Raw genomic sequence first — 15,390 nt, 5'->3', positions numbered from 1 at the left:
ATTGCATTCAAATAACGTTCTTGAGAGACCTCGAAACACTAAATATTTGTTTTAACAGACTTGAACAAATAGTACATGCTTATATTTATTCACTATTATTTTTCTGCTATTCGTGATTTAATTTAAAATCTTATAGGTTTGTATTTACTATTAAAAAACTATAAGGTATTCGATCATATTCATGTATTATATTTCTATATAGTTTTTGTGATTAAAAAATGTAATTAAATATATACGTTCTCAGCATCGAATAAAAAAAAATATATATTTTAAACAAAAGTACTAAATATAGTCGACCTTTCACTGAATTATTTATTAGTCACCAAGTATTGTGTATATTAATTGTATAAAACATTATTATTATTAATATATATAGCTTAATTCATCATATTTGATATTTATATTAAATATATTTAAATTCAAAGTAAAAGATTATTTTTTATATTAAATAACATGTGACGTATTTTTTGATGTACACGAATGAATCATAGATAGGTATATCGTTATATTCCGATAGTTATCACTCATCTATTTGCATAATATATGTGTACTTATAGTTATTTATTATACGAGTAGTAATAGCGATAATTGAATACACATATGAAATTTAAAATATATGATACTTAATGTCTATAAATAGTACAAATAATAATGAATATTAAAAGTACTTCAGTCCGCATTATTATAAGTTTAATAAATGTAAAGCTAATTTAAATATACCTCTTGAAATCGATATTGCAGGCATATGCGACTAACTAATATACATCGGTACCTACATATTTTATAATCAAACACATACCTATTGAAAAAAGCAGATATCATCATATATGTTATTATTTGAAAAACAAAAAATATATACTTCACGAAAATATTTTGAGACTGATTCAAAAATAAATGTTCGATAAATAATTTCAATGCATTTGAATAGTCATTATAAGTATATCGAAATGTGATAAAAGAAAAATTTAACAATACTGATGATAACCGATATAAGTAATTATACACCTTCTTCAACTACATAGTATTATTAGTATATAGTATTGTACTATATATAATATTATAGTATACCTAGTACCTATACTGTTGGGTATTTTTGTAGAACTTGAAATCTAAGAAAAATTATATTTTAATAACTACTGAATTATCAACAAGAATTTTTCCAAAATAATATTAATCAAGTTAAAATGGGTTTTAGCAGATAAGTAAAAAATGTATAAAAATGTTATTTTTTTTAACCGCGCATTCGTAAGCAATAATATAATATTATTAATTTAAAAAGTCTTAAAATTTATTTCTATTTTAAATCTTTATTTACATCTAATCCTTTGTCACAGTAATTTAAATTTTAAACTACTGTTTGTGAATTTATGGTGTTATACCTTGTACAGTAAAATATAGTTTACTTAAGTTTTAAATTGTCCTACCATACACTTGTAAATGTATTATTACATGTTTAATGATAATTAAACATTTTTTTAATAATATTCAATAATATTCATACAACTAATAGTTTTATACTAGTTTTAACTATAATGACGTTATGTAATGTTATATTAACCACAATAACAATAACAGACAGTCATTTCAAAACTATCAAACATGTGGAAAACTAGGAAATTTAAGTATAGAAATCATAGACATTTTTTTTAATTCGTGAAGACATCAATATTAAAACAAATTTTACGATTTAATATAATATATAAATCAATTTTGTATAATGTATCTATTATAGCGCATCGTTGTATCATATAACTTGTATGCATTGGATTATACATTAAAACAATGAAAAACAACTACTTTTTCACATGATGAATTCGTGTAAATGTTACTAGCTACTGGTACCAGTTTTATTGATTTAAGTAATAACACAATTACAAATTATAAATTATTTAACCATAATGTATCACTTAAAAACTATTTGCATATCAACTATCGAGAAATGGATGAAACGGTTTGCCGTTTGTTTTTTTTTTTTTTTTAATAAAACGAAACATTGATTTTTATTGAGTAAATTATTTTATTATTATTTTTTTTTTTTTTTATAATTACAATAGTTACAATATTAAAATACCTTGTGATATTTAAAAACGCGGAAATTACTTTACTATAATATATTGAGTAATTTGAATCTACTTCATTTTTGAGAAGGTCAAATTTTAATAAACATATTATATATTTTAATTTAATTATATATAATTGCATTCAAAAAACAAAAAAGGCTCCTCAACAAGGCTCCTCTATTTCAAGATATTAAATTTATACTGTGTGGATAATAACAAATACGGTTGAGGATAAATTCTTATTTGACATTTAAATGTTAAATGTCATCAAAATCTTAACACTGAATTATTAAAAAGAAAATTGACACTTTATATTTTTGATATTGTTTAATTATGGTAAAAACAACTTGTGATAAACTTTGTAATGAATTACTGAGCTTTTTTTTTATTAACAGTTAAAAATATTACCACACATCAAGAATATCCAAAAAACTTTGAATATTATAATATAATATCGAGAATATCTCTACTATGTCTCTATAGCTATCATTTTTTTTAATTACAAAAGAACCAATTTTATCGTAAAATAGTTTTTCGAAAATATTTCAAAAAATCTAAATTGGTTCCAAAAACTACTCTCATCATTAAATCATATATATATATATATTTAAAATGGCTTCAGATGATGGTGTCTAGTAGTAAATACTAGTTAGTACTTTGGAGTCATCAGTAATTATTAACGATACTTTTAAAAATAATCCAAAAAATTATAGAAAAACAGGAATTTTTATAAATTATAATGTTAACCAATTATTCATAATGAAATTTTTACTAGACATTATATAAGATTTATAATAATATCTCATTTTGTGATATTTATAAGTATTTAAATAATTTTATAATTTAAAAAAAGCTTATCTATCCTTACCTAATCTAATAATTCTTGTTATACTGCTATTATTCAAAATATATGAATCATAGAAACTTAAAGCATTTCAATATCTCTTAAACTATTTTGTTCTATGCCTACGTATAGATAATAAAATTTACAAAACATTTAGACTAATAATAGTCACTATTACATAAGGCATTTTAAATTTTCAAATTAAAAGAATTGATAAAACATTTTAATTTAAGTCAAAAAACTTGAAATCATATACAAGAAACTAAATAAGATGTTATTTTAGCAATATCTAAAAATACATAAACACGATTTTTTTTATGTACTTAATTACTAGACCGAGAAATAGTATTTGAATGATACTAACCCACAGATCTATGTCCTATAATCTATATGAGTATAACATAAAATATATGTTTAGCTCTAGTGCACAAAGTCCAAACTACCGTCAATATATATAGTAATGATTTTTGTTATGTTCAAAATAATTACATTTACAATGAAATATATATTATAATAGTAAATTTAGGTTTTTGAATCATTATTATTTATTTCAAAAAGATGTTTTCTGCACAGATAATTGTATTAGGTACATATTTTATAACAATTCTCCATCTTGTTGTAAAATAAAAATAATAAAAAATTGTTAAGTGAACAACAGCATTTTCGAAAACAAAGAGAATAGTTCTTACGTATAAAAAATCAGTTTTTGGTAATTTAAATTTTCTTGTTGACAATTATTATTTTATATTACTTAGATTTGTTTAAAAAAAAAAAATAGACTAACGAAGGGTGTAAAATGTTTGAAAAGATAAAGATCACGCTGCACATCTCCATGGTAACAACACGCATACATTTCTCATCCGACGTGAATAAATTAATGTTTAAACAACTTAATACACTTACTAACGAATATTCAAACCCAAACTAAATGCAAAAAGGACATGACACTCACATTCGTTTTGTTTGTGTAACGCATATTACTTTGACATAGCATCAAAACATATTTAAGTACGGAAATAATAGTAATAATAGTATTCACTAGGTTTTTATTTAATTAAATACATACTAATCATACAATACTTTTGAACTAAAGATGTACTTATTTAATATAAAAGATCAATTAACCTATACTAATTCTGAATTTTTAAATACATTTCATGGTGAACTAATTATGTAAGTACCTATTACAATTATACTTATACTATTATTATTATTACTTATTTTGTGTGGACATGCAATAGTGATTTCAAAACATTGTATAATATAAATAAATTGATCCTTATATTATTGTTTATTCTAATCTTGTTCTGTAAACTAAATACCTAAAGCGTAACCATAAAAATTTATAATAAATATCATACAATTTTAGTACTTAGAGGTATCCTGTATGATGGTGCAAACATCTGTTTTTAAATGAAAACCCCACTTTTTACTGTAAATTATTTAGTGCATAATTTTTAAAAATGTTGTGTGACTATTTCAAAATAAGAGCGAATAGATTTTTAATTATTAGAATATGTATATACTAAAGATAAAAGTCCTTAAAAATGGTTTTACAAAATATGAAATATATATAATATTGAAACTTGGGTTTAGTGTAATTAAACCCTTTTACAAGTTAAAAATGTCGATTAATTAATAAGAATTAATAATATTTTAAACTCATCATAGCATATATATTAGCTTTAATACTATACAATATACATGGTATTAAGTACCTGGTATCATAGGTTAAATAAAATAAGTACAAATATAATAATAAAAATTACAGTTCTTGTTTAATAAAAAATTCAACTTCCTAAGAATCATTTGAATATTGTTATCATTGTGTTGTTGGCAATGGGTAGAAGAAAACATTATCAACATTTAAATAGGTTAAATACGTATTTAGTAATATTGTACAAAATATAGTATAAGCAATTATAATATCCACTGTTTAATTTAATTATATTTAGCTAGGAATAAGAATTATCAATAAATTATTATTTTATAATTCAATTAGTGATAAACTGACGCAGTATATAATATGCACGGATGAATCGTATACTACCTATAAAACATAATGTGTTGTGTCATTAAATATTGTGTAATTCACACTGAACTCCAATAATAATCCTATTGCTATAGAAATACCTATGTTACCCGAGATTTTCGAGAACACGTTCAGTGAGGTATAAAGATTAAAGTTGAGTACTTTTATTTTCAACATTCTACATTAATTTTAGTATTTCAAATGATAAAGCTATATTAATTTAAATTGTGTTATTATTTTTAACAAAAGCGTTCAAATTTAGTTTTATTATTCATTATTAATTAGAAAAATATTAAGGAATACAGTTCAATGAAGGCAATTCACTTGTTTATATTACATAAAAGAAATTATTCTTTAAATAATTTGAAATATAACAAGAACAAAAATAATTAATTTACGTTAAAGCTCCTTAAGTTATGTAAAATTATGCAAAATTATACTAATTTATTAATTCATGACGTGAGATGATTTCGTTTAATTCAAACTTATAAAGTAATTTATCAAATAACTGAAAATATTATGCAAGTATAAAAACATTCTATATTGAATCAATCAAAAGAATTAAATGAATATATTTAACACATTTAAACTAAACTAAAATTCAATGAATTCATCGCAATCATATTTTAATACTTAAAGTAAATCTTATTTAAGCTTATATATTAGTTATTAATTATGCACACCATCAGTATTCAATGATAATAATGGCAGGATCTATTATACTACACCTATTATAGTTATGTGGATTATAATATTATACTTACATTTTATTTATATATAGGTATACCGTATATATTATACATAGGTACATGTTCATATATACATTAATTAAAATCGTTGATATCCGTTCGGAAACTCTCAAATAATAACTTTTGTTTACCTAATGTTGTCAACTGACAAATAAGAAACATAAAAAAACTTTATATGATACTTTTAAAGGATCAAAAACTGAGATGGCATACAACTATATAAGTTAAAATCCTATTATCAAATACATAAGTTATATTATTAGTTTTGAGAACTTTTCTTTTTAATATTGATATTTGAACTTTTATAGATTTCCAGTCGACTTTTTTCTTCAGACATCATATAAAAAAAAACATAAATAATAATCCACAATCAACGATGACATTCCAATAACAAAATCGAAAACCTATCGAAGTATGTTCAAAAAGTCTTATACTAAGTCACTAAGACATGATGTTACAACAGAAAACATATTAAAACGAAAATATTATAGGACATAAAATCAATAAGTCCTAATCAGGGATAAGGCTAAAACAAGTCAAACACACATTGATTATTTCTAATATTTTATAAAATAAATATTAATGACAATAGACACATACGCACACTGCAGAATTACATAAAATTAATTAGTTTTATTAATCGAAATAAATCAAAATCTTCACCAGTAAAACTTTTCCACTTTATTAGTTATCCAGAATTGTAGTTAAGATAATATAGATTAGCTGTGTGTAATTTTGAATTTAAATTGCATACATGTATATGTATATGTTCAAAAATAATGACGAAAAATAATCCCTCCAATTGTACGAATATAGTTGGAACAGACAGTGATAAATATTATGTGAATCATAAAATATAACAAAATTAACTACTGTGCAAGTGTAAATATAAAATTTAAAACCATGTAGAAAACGATAACTTGTACACAAGTTTAGAATTATTCGAATTATATAATATTAAAACTCGTGACGTTTACAATGTTTGTGTATCATAGTGGTCGTCTGACGTCTATATCGAAAACGTTCGCTATAGTTTAAAGTTAGTACCATAGAAATAACACGTTGTTGTTCCACAGAGACAAGTAAAATAATTATGAGGTGTCTTTTAATCTTTACCAATGCAGTTAACTCGATGTTACTATAGTTGCAATTAAAACTTCCGGCAACGCGCGACAACTCGAAATAAACTGCAATACGGCGGCGCGCCGTCCCAACATTTTAAGGAGGATTCGCATGAAATGAAAGTCATGACGATGAATTGTGCACACAATGTAAAAAAAAATATTGTAAAATAATGCAATTACTGATGATGTTCTGCAGCCCGCAAATTTATACGCAGAATGGTAATTTTTTTTTTGAATTATGTTTACGCAAAAAAAAAACAAGTCAACTTCTTTATCACAGTTCAGTAGCTATACCTACTATTCTTACATAATATTTTTAATTTACTTATCGCGATTCGCGGTTACGTATATTTTCACGGTAGTGTTGATGTGCAGTTAATTAGTTAGTTAATGTGTGTAATAAATTATATATCAAACCAAAACCTATATATACTGAAGTTTTGTTTATGGGCATATTTATCATTCTGTTGATAATTTCCACACTTTTAAGTACATTTTAACTGAATACTTTTTACAATAAATAATCAATGGCTATTTACAGTGAACATACATTATATTAACCGGTGCACTCGACTTTTACACAATTAAAATCGAGCCCTATACAAATAAAGACATTCAAAGAAATGTGTAAAAGTTTTTTTCAAAAAAAAAAAAAAAACAACATAAAAAACAAACAGAAGAAAAACTTTTGACTGTATATTGTATATTCAGTATATTATTATAGTATTACTTTATGTTATGTATTATTTCAATGGTTTTCGACACTTCCAAAATAATTATTGATATCTAAGCGGACTCCCTCGCTGATAATCATAATTGCATACATAATATAATACTCACCCACAGACATTATCGAGACACGTCCCTAAGCACAGTGTCACTACAGAATGTATATAGTTTAATTTTGATAATATATACTACACAGTTCATATCTATATAAAGTATCAGTGAGGGAGAGGTTATCGAGTAAATCCTTTAGTAGAAGTTAGAAATATATGGAAATCCTGTAAAACGTTGTTTTATTACTACAATATTGCTACTTAAATAGTTATAGGTACTGTGATCACTGGTCCATGATACTTGATCGATGGATAATTTAATACGACTATTTGAGAACACAGTGGATACATCGCAACACAATATTACTTCCGATGATTACTTATACTACGTTCCATAATAATAATGTATTCGTATTATATTTTAAGGTGAAAAATTATTGTTCTTGAATATACAAAAGATATACTGTTGAGAAGTGACGACCAGTGGCGTAGCTAAAATTAATATCTTGGAGATAGACGGGATGGTACAATTAAGTAACGCACTCACGTAGCTGTGAAGAGCTCTGCTTCCTATACCCTTCAACATAACACATAGATAATATTTGATATGATCTATTATGATATTTATAATGTTTTTTTTTTTTTAATGTCAACTCATTTTATATTAAAATTTTAACACATAAATTTCTATCAATGTTAACGAATGTGTTTAATACTTCTTTTGTTTCAATGACATTAGCCAAAGCTCTTTTAATATTTATGACACTTAGGTTGGTGAAGCACTGCTATACTACTACTCTCAAGCCAATTGTGTCGTTTTCGTATTGAGAAAAAGACTGCGTTCACACATTGTTGAACTAACAAGGATGATTAATGCAACATGCATACATTTACAAAAGTTATAGATCAGGGGTGGCCAACTTTAAAAGACTAGTGATCGACCTCTGAGTTTTTTAAGATTGTCGCGATCGACCAAAAAAAAAAAGTCAATAAACAAAACAAAAATTAATTATTAATTAAATAAAAGTATTTTTATATTATTATTACAAAAGACTCATTTTTCAGAATTATTTATTGCCTTTTCTAAATCTAATTTTTATATTAGTGGGATAAGTATACAAAGATACACACATTTACAAAAAAATCAAAAATTTAAGAAAATGCCAAATGGTATCGATATCAACTCTAATTCACCTCACGATCGACCTGTTGGTCACTCCTGTTTTAAATAATACTTCTTTAATTATAATTTATTTAATGTAATTGGTAAGGTTAGGTTAGGTTTTTTAAATACTTTTTCCTACAAGAATTTCTGTATTTTAAGCACTCCGCGTGTTGAAATATTTTATTAGGTACATTCCAAAATCAAAAAAAATATTAAATTTTACTAAAATCTAAAATTATAAGAAGGTATTAACGTTATAAGTACTTAATTATTTACTTATATTATCTAGTATGTACCTAATAATGATGAATACAATGTTGACCATATTTATAATCCATATTAAGATTTTCTTTTGAAAATCTACAAGTTATTGAATATTAATAATATTATATGTTTTTAAATATTTATTTATCTTAAAGTTTACAATATGTGTTTATCGCATAGTTTTCTTAGAGGTCATCATTTATCACTAAGACTATTAATAACTGTATCGCCTATGAGTAAGATACGCTTGTGGCATTGCTATTTGCTGAGACTGATAGTTGGTCGGTCATCGATTGCATAATGTTCCAGTATTCATGAACAAATATGACGAAATCATGTTATTTGTCGATTATAGTAATAATGCATATAACCGAAACACAGGATAATATTAAATAAACCAATGATAAATCCTTAATAAATTAAATTAAATCGTTCAGACTATAGATCTGAATTACAGTGACATGGAATTATTCGGGGTGTTGAAAATTAGGTTAAAGAAGACTGCAGTAAATACGTTTCACAATAATGTATTCGCGTTATCTTTTACGGTAAACAATTTTTAGCGAAAACATAGGAGGTACTTTTTTAACGTCGCGTTCTAATTTTTGATCATATCGACAACTCGAAATTACGAATTCTAACGTTTTTCATATATCTAATAACAATTAATTCTTTTTTTGTGTTTTTTCGGGGCGGAGGAGGTGTGTATCGAGTACACTAAATGTATATACGATTGAGCAAAGGTCAAATCAAATGTTTCGTTTCGTAATAATATATATATATATTGTATTCATCACAGTCGTATTGGTAAATACATTGTTTAAAAATGCCGTATATCATAATAGTTAACTAACCGACGCCATAATCGCAAGTGGGTCCCAGGAATAGGTCGACGCGACCGTTGATGATCAGCTCGAAACCGGAGCGCATGGCCTCGATGTCCTCGCACTTGTCGTCCTTTTGCATGAACCTGAACGTGACGTCCGTTTTCCGGAGTATGCCCCTGGCGTACAGGTCGCGTACTGCGATGTCCAGCACGGGCATCACTTTGGACAGCGTAACGATGAACTTGGACTCGGCGGGCAGTATGACGGCCGCGCGGATCTCCACGGGCCGTCCGACGACGGCGACCGTCGACCCGGCGGCGGCGGCGGTGGCACTCGTCAACGACAGCGGCAAAAACAACAACAACGACAACAACAACAACCACGACGACGACGACGACAAAGACGACGACGGCAAAGACGAAGACGACGGTATAAACGGTACGACGGCAATCGCGATCGGCCCGCGGGTCATGGTCGGCGGCGGCGGCGACGGCGACGGCGGCTGTGGCGGCAGACGTTTTCGTCGGTACGGGTGTTCGCGGACTGCCGAGACGGCGGACGAAGAAACGACAGAAGTATAAAACGCGCACGATATGCGGAATACACGGTGCTCGACGTGGGCGCATAGTGTATCGTCATTATTATTATTATTATTATTATTATTTGTTTGAACACTCGAAACCGTGTTTTTGGTGTGTGTGAGTGTGAGAGTGTGTGTGTGTGTCACCAAACCCAACCTGTCACGAGCACCTGGCAGGTCGACTGTATATGTGTATATAACATAATCGTGTGCGCGACTCTCGACAAATTGATAAATCATTATTGCCAAACGACGACAATTTTGTTTGGTATAGATAACGGCGGCGGCGACAAACTTTGTAGTGGCTAAAACGATATATAATATCGTTACTACGTATAATAGGCGAAATAAAATAAAATCGTATGATCGCATCAACGGTGCACGGTATGGGGTGAGTATAGTATAGTTTGGTGTCTTTCTTTACGTTTTATCGCCGTTTCGTCGGCGACACGCGCGAAAATGACTTCCGACGGTAAAACAATAATTGAGATGAGAATGCCACACCCGAATTTGTCGTCTATTATACGATAATATCATTGTAGGTAATAGTAGGTACGTGGTACGACTTACGATTAAATTGTGCGCAATACGGACAATTTTCGCAGGAACTTCAGTTGAGTTCAGCTTTTACTTTCGTTATATACGGTTTTAAGCATTGTTTATGACACATAATAACAGTGAATATCGGTCTCAAGTGTTACGATATTTATTCCAATATTTCCGTTAGATTTTTAAGCGAGTTATATGAATAAAGTGATGAGTTTAATATTTAAATATTTAAAATGTTCACGATTTGTCTGAAAATGAATACAGATTGTTTCTTACCTAAAGGCTTTAAGTTTATCCTATACAATGCGTGTCACATGAGACATGACACTTATACTAAAACTAAAAAGGCTAATCGAGTCCTGCCAACAACCAGCTTAATAATGACGATGAAAAAGTATAGATAAATATATATACAACAAATAGTGACAACTGATGACATTATTATGGTACCAATACAACAGTATCATTTATCGATTTTCTGGAGAGAGGGGAGGGATGTGAGGTTTCCGTCTTCGAGTCCGATTATACATGTCAAGTATGCACCACAGTGAGTGAACTTAGGGTCCATATTCTATATGAAATAATGTCTTTACCGATATAAGGAATCAATGATGATTCATATATCAGAAGCGAACATAGAACTGTTAAGACATTTATCGGTCTTAAAAGCCCAAACTTTTGAGGGCCCTAAGACCCTACAGAAAAGCAATACAGCTCATTTTCTCGTGAATTTTACTATATCAACTTTTTAAGTATAATCTTTAAAAAAAAAAAACTTGTCCCCCATTTTAATTGATAAATGAAAATGTCTATAATTATTATTTTTTACGCCATATGTAAATTAATTTTTAAGTTTGGGTATTCTAAGTGAAATAACGTAGTCTAGCAATCATGCCTGGTTATAAATTCATGGTATTACAAATAATGACAATAATTAATATTATACAACACGTAGCAGAGGAAAATTTCAAACTTGTATATACTTCTTATCCGATCAATAGTAAGTTGGTTCTAAAATAATTTTTATTATTGTATGTACAAATGTATGAGGTCGCATAATTAAAATGTTTATGGGGATTGACTATTATTTAAATAGAAATATAATATATATAAATGTAATATGCAATAAAATTAAAAATACATGATATATTTAAGTTAAAAAATGTATTTAATTATTTTGTTGGTTCGTGAATGACTTTGCGTGATGTGTCATTTGCAGACTTATAGTACATTTTACATGTGTGGCCTAAAGGTATGATAAAAAAAATTATCTAATTACCTCAACGTATTATTATAATTTTACTTACTGCGTTCAGACATACAGTATACAGCATTGCAGCTATTTAATATCTAAATGCATAATATTAGAATAAATGTATTTATCCGATCTCCGCCCATGAAATAAAATTCTAATTTTCACTGCTAACACGTATACTTAAGATATACCTAACTTACAAATACCAGAAAAGTGAAAACAGTATATTTTCATACACTTTTACGTGTTCCTTTTGATCTTATAACCAAAAACCAATAATTGGAACGTGGTATCAAAAGGTGCGATATATAATATGGTATATTATACCGAACGATCATATTAATAATAATATTGTGGTTATTCTTTGGAAGGATGTCGATCTGTGCGATGTTTTGTCACGGTGTGATTGACTTAAAAATGATTTACTAATATCATTATACCCGAAAATAAACCTATACATTACATTGTGAAATTTACCTTGACACAAAAAATATACGCTCTCAACATCACACTACGTATACGTTTTTAGCGTAATCGTCGGTTCGTGAGGAAAAAATCTTCCTTTACATTTTTATTTTACTTAGCGTGTATTTTATACTTTATATACTGCTTATTCATTTTGTTCTGCCAATATCCAACAGTATCCCTATCTTGATTTTTCTTTTTCAATTCTTTCCATAGATATACTATTCTGTTATAATAAGGGCTAAGATGTGTATAAATAAATATATAATATGTGATGGAAAATACGAATTATTTTAAAGTAAATTTCAAAATGGTACGGTTTTCAAATATATTTTACAGTTTTAAATTTTATTTTTGAATTCTTTCTATAATTTATATACTATTTGTTAGGAATCATAGTTATTTAATATTAAATGGATAAAATATTAATATTAATAAATAATAAGCCTTGTTTTATACTTATTGAAAACCAAATTCATCTTTATTTTAAAAGTATTGTTTTTATTTTGAACGTGTTTTATCAGATATTGATTAAAGGCGTATAAACTCATATTTCATTCGCGTTTCAGAAACTGTAATGTTCGGTTATGTTATTCCGTCTACTCGCTACAGCAATTTCCATAATCTAAATCGTTAGTGTAATATATTTACATGTCATCGTCTTTGGGTGGCGAATCGTGTGAGGTTAAACCACCTGCTCGCAATAAAACCAAATTTTCTTTGACTATTATCGAGGTACGAATCCGAGCACCCTTGTCACTTAGACAAAAATTCATATAAATCAAAGGGTGGTCATCGTTTCCGCCAAAAATGTGATTTTCGTTCCCGCCAAAACGAAAAATGTTCGATTTTCATTTCCGCCAAATCTATTTCTACCTATAATATTAAGATTGAGTAAGTAACCGAATTAAATGTTGCGAGTATTTAACTTAAATCCATCTATCGCAGTTGGATCATCAATGCTTAATCTACGCTCATGTGATATGGTGATATTTTCTTCGTTTAAAGATATTAACATCACTATAAATCATCTAAAATCCTATGTCAAAGACCTGAAAACAATTTAAAAGTTTCACTGGAAATTGCTCCTGAAAATGGTAAGTCTGTCATTTTCATCCAACCTAAATACATAGATCGAAATAATATATATTTAGACGAAAACACGTTACCCCTTTTGTCTCTAACGTTACAATAGCTCTTATTTGTTTAAAATTTATACCCAAATAAATATCTAATAGTTTTCGATTCTATGATAAATCTACAATTCTTAGAATTCCATAGAATCCTCTCTGGTGTTTTAAATTAAATCATAAATCAATTATCTCAATCGGTCAAATCTCCAAATTTAAATGATGTAGTTCCCTAATCACATCGTGTGGCTGACAAGCTACAACAACTTATAGATTTACCATTTACCAAGAACCTAGTATTGTTCGTTTCAACCGACTCCGCGTGAGCCACTCGCTTCTACCCTATCACGATTATATAAACCAAGTTTAAATGACTCTCCTCTTTATACATTACACTTCACTGAAAGCGTCTGTGACCTCTCATATTTATTCATAGACGGTCCTTCATTACATACCAAACGTAAAATTTTGCTCAGTTACTTGAATTCTATTAATATACCCCCGACCTCTGCTCAATATTAAATCTATAAAGTAGTCATCAAAAAAATAATTAACTTGGTATTAGAAGCTGGTTTTGTTATTTAATATTTGTATATTTATAATAATTTTATATCACTCAAATTAATTTTTGAGTTGTCATTAATTAAAAGCTCATATTTAGTGATTTTTGAGTTATAACTTATAACCTATAACACATGTATTGAACGTTGATATTCATTTATGTACTAAGTTAACTATACCTACATCTGATTATTTGTTCATTGTTAGAAAGTTTTATTTTTCATAATGCTAGAACACTCGTTTTTCAGTTGATATGTATGTTCCAAAAAAATATTCAAAACAAAGGTGATGTTAATAAAAAATAATAACTATAATTCAAAGTACCATTTGAAGTACACAATACGTTTTTACGACACTTAAATGTTTTACTCATCACCGATCGTTGATGTAGGTACCTAATTACACCGCTAAGATCTTAAGAATAAGGCATACTACCACTAAACCAGTTTAATTATTTTTTTGGCTCAGTTAAATCCTCTCTTTTTATTTCATTCATAGTGATTACATCTTCCAAAGTTCCGAACCAATATAATATAAATCTTTCATCATAATTAAAATGAAGTATGGCATTATTTATATTTTATCAGATACCAGAAGGTGTATTTGGGTTTTCATAAAGTCATGTCTAATTTAAAAATAAATACTTCTGGTAAGACAAAAATAATATAATTCTTTACAATTGTTATAGTTAAAAAGTAATACAACATTTTTTTTTAAAAAAAAGAGGTTTTACTATTTTCTGTGTGTACAATATAATATGAGACGGGGAAAAAACGTTTAGTGCAGAATCACTCTGGAGCTAATCGAAATTGAATTACGATTGTGGTTGTTTCTAAGACGCTACATCCGATAGAAAATACTAGAAAAAAAAATTGGTATCCAGGAATTTAATATTTTTTTGATTTACCAGTGAGATTTTGTACATTTTTAAAAAAAAATTGTAATATTAAATACATAATATCTATTTTTAAATATATGTATATTACATCATCAACATTACATTTTC

At 27.5% G+C, this 15,390-nt stretch overlaps 1 protein-coding gene across 1 annotated transcript; it reads right to left on the bottom strand.

Annotated features, from left to right (window-relative positions):
* Positions 1–9,742: 9,742 nt before the first annotated feature.
* On the bottom strand, positions 9,743–10,521 carry LOC126555922 (uncharacterized). Its single transcript, XM_050211009.1, has one exon. The coding sequence runs from the start codon at positions 10,314–10,316 to the stop codon at positions 9,867–9,869; it is 450 nt and encodes a 149-aa protein (XP_050066966.1). The 5' UTR covers positions 10,317–10,521; the 3' UTR covers positions 9,743–9,866.
* Positions 10,522–15,390: the final 4,869 nt, after the last annotated feature.

This window comes from Aphis gossypii, chromosome 1 (assembly GCF_020184175.1).
Source record: "Aphis gossypii isolate Hap1 chromosome 1, ASM2018417v2, whole genome shotgun sequence".
Lineage (NCBI taxonomy): Eukaryota > Metazoa > Arthropoda > Insecta > Hemiptera > Aphididae > Aphis > Aphis gossypii.
This window is presented reverse-complemented; position numbering and strand designations above follow the sequence as displayed.

Excerpts from the sequence above, each read along its gene's own strand:
- LOC126555922 (XM_050211009.1), bottom strand. The coding sequence starts at position 10,316 with ATGACCCGCGGGCCGATCGCGATTGCCGTCGTACCGTTTATACCGTCG.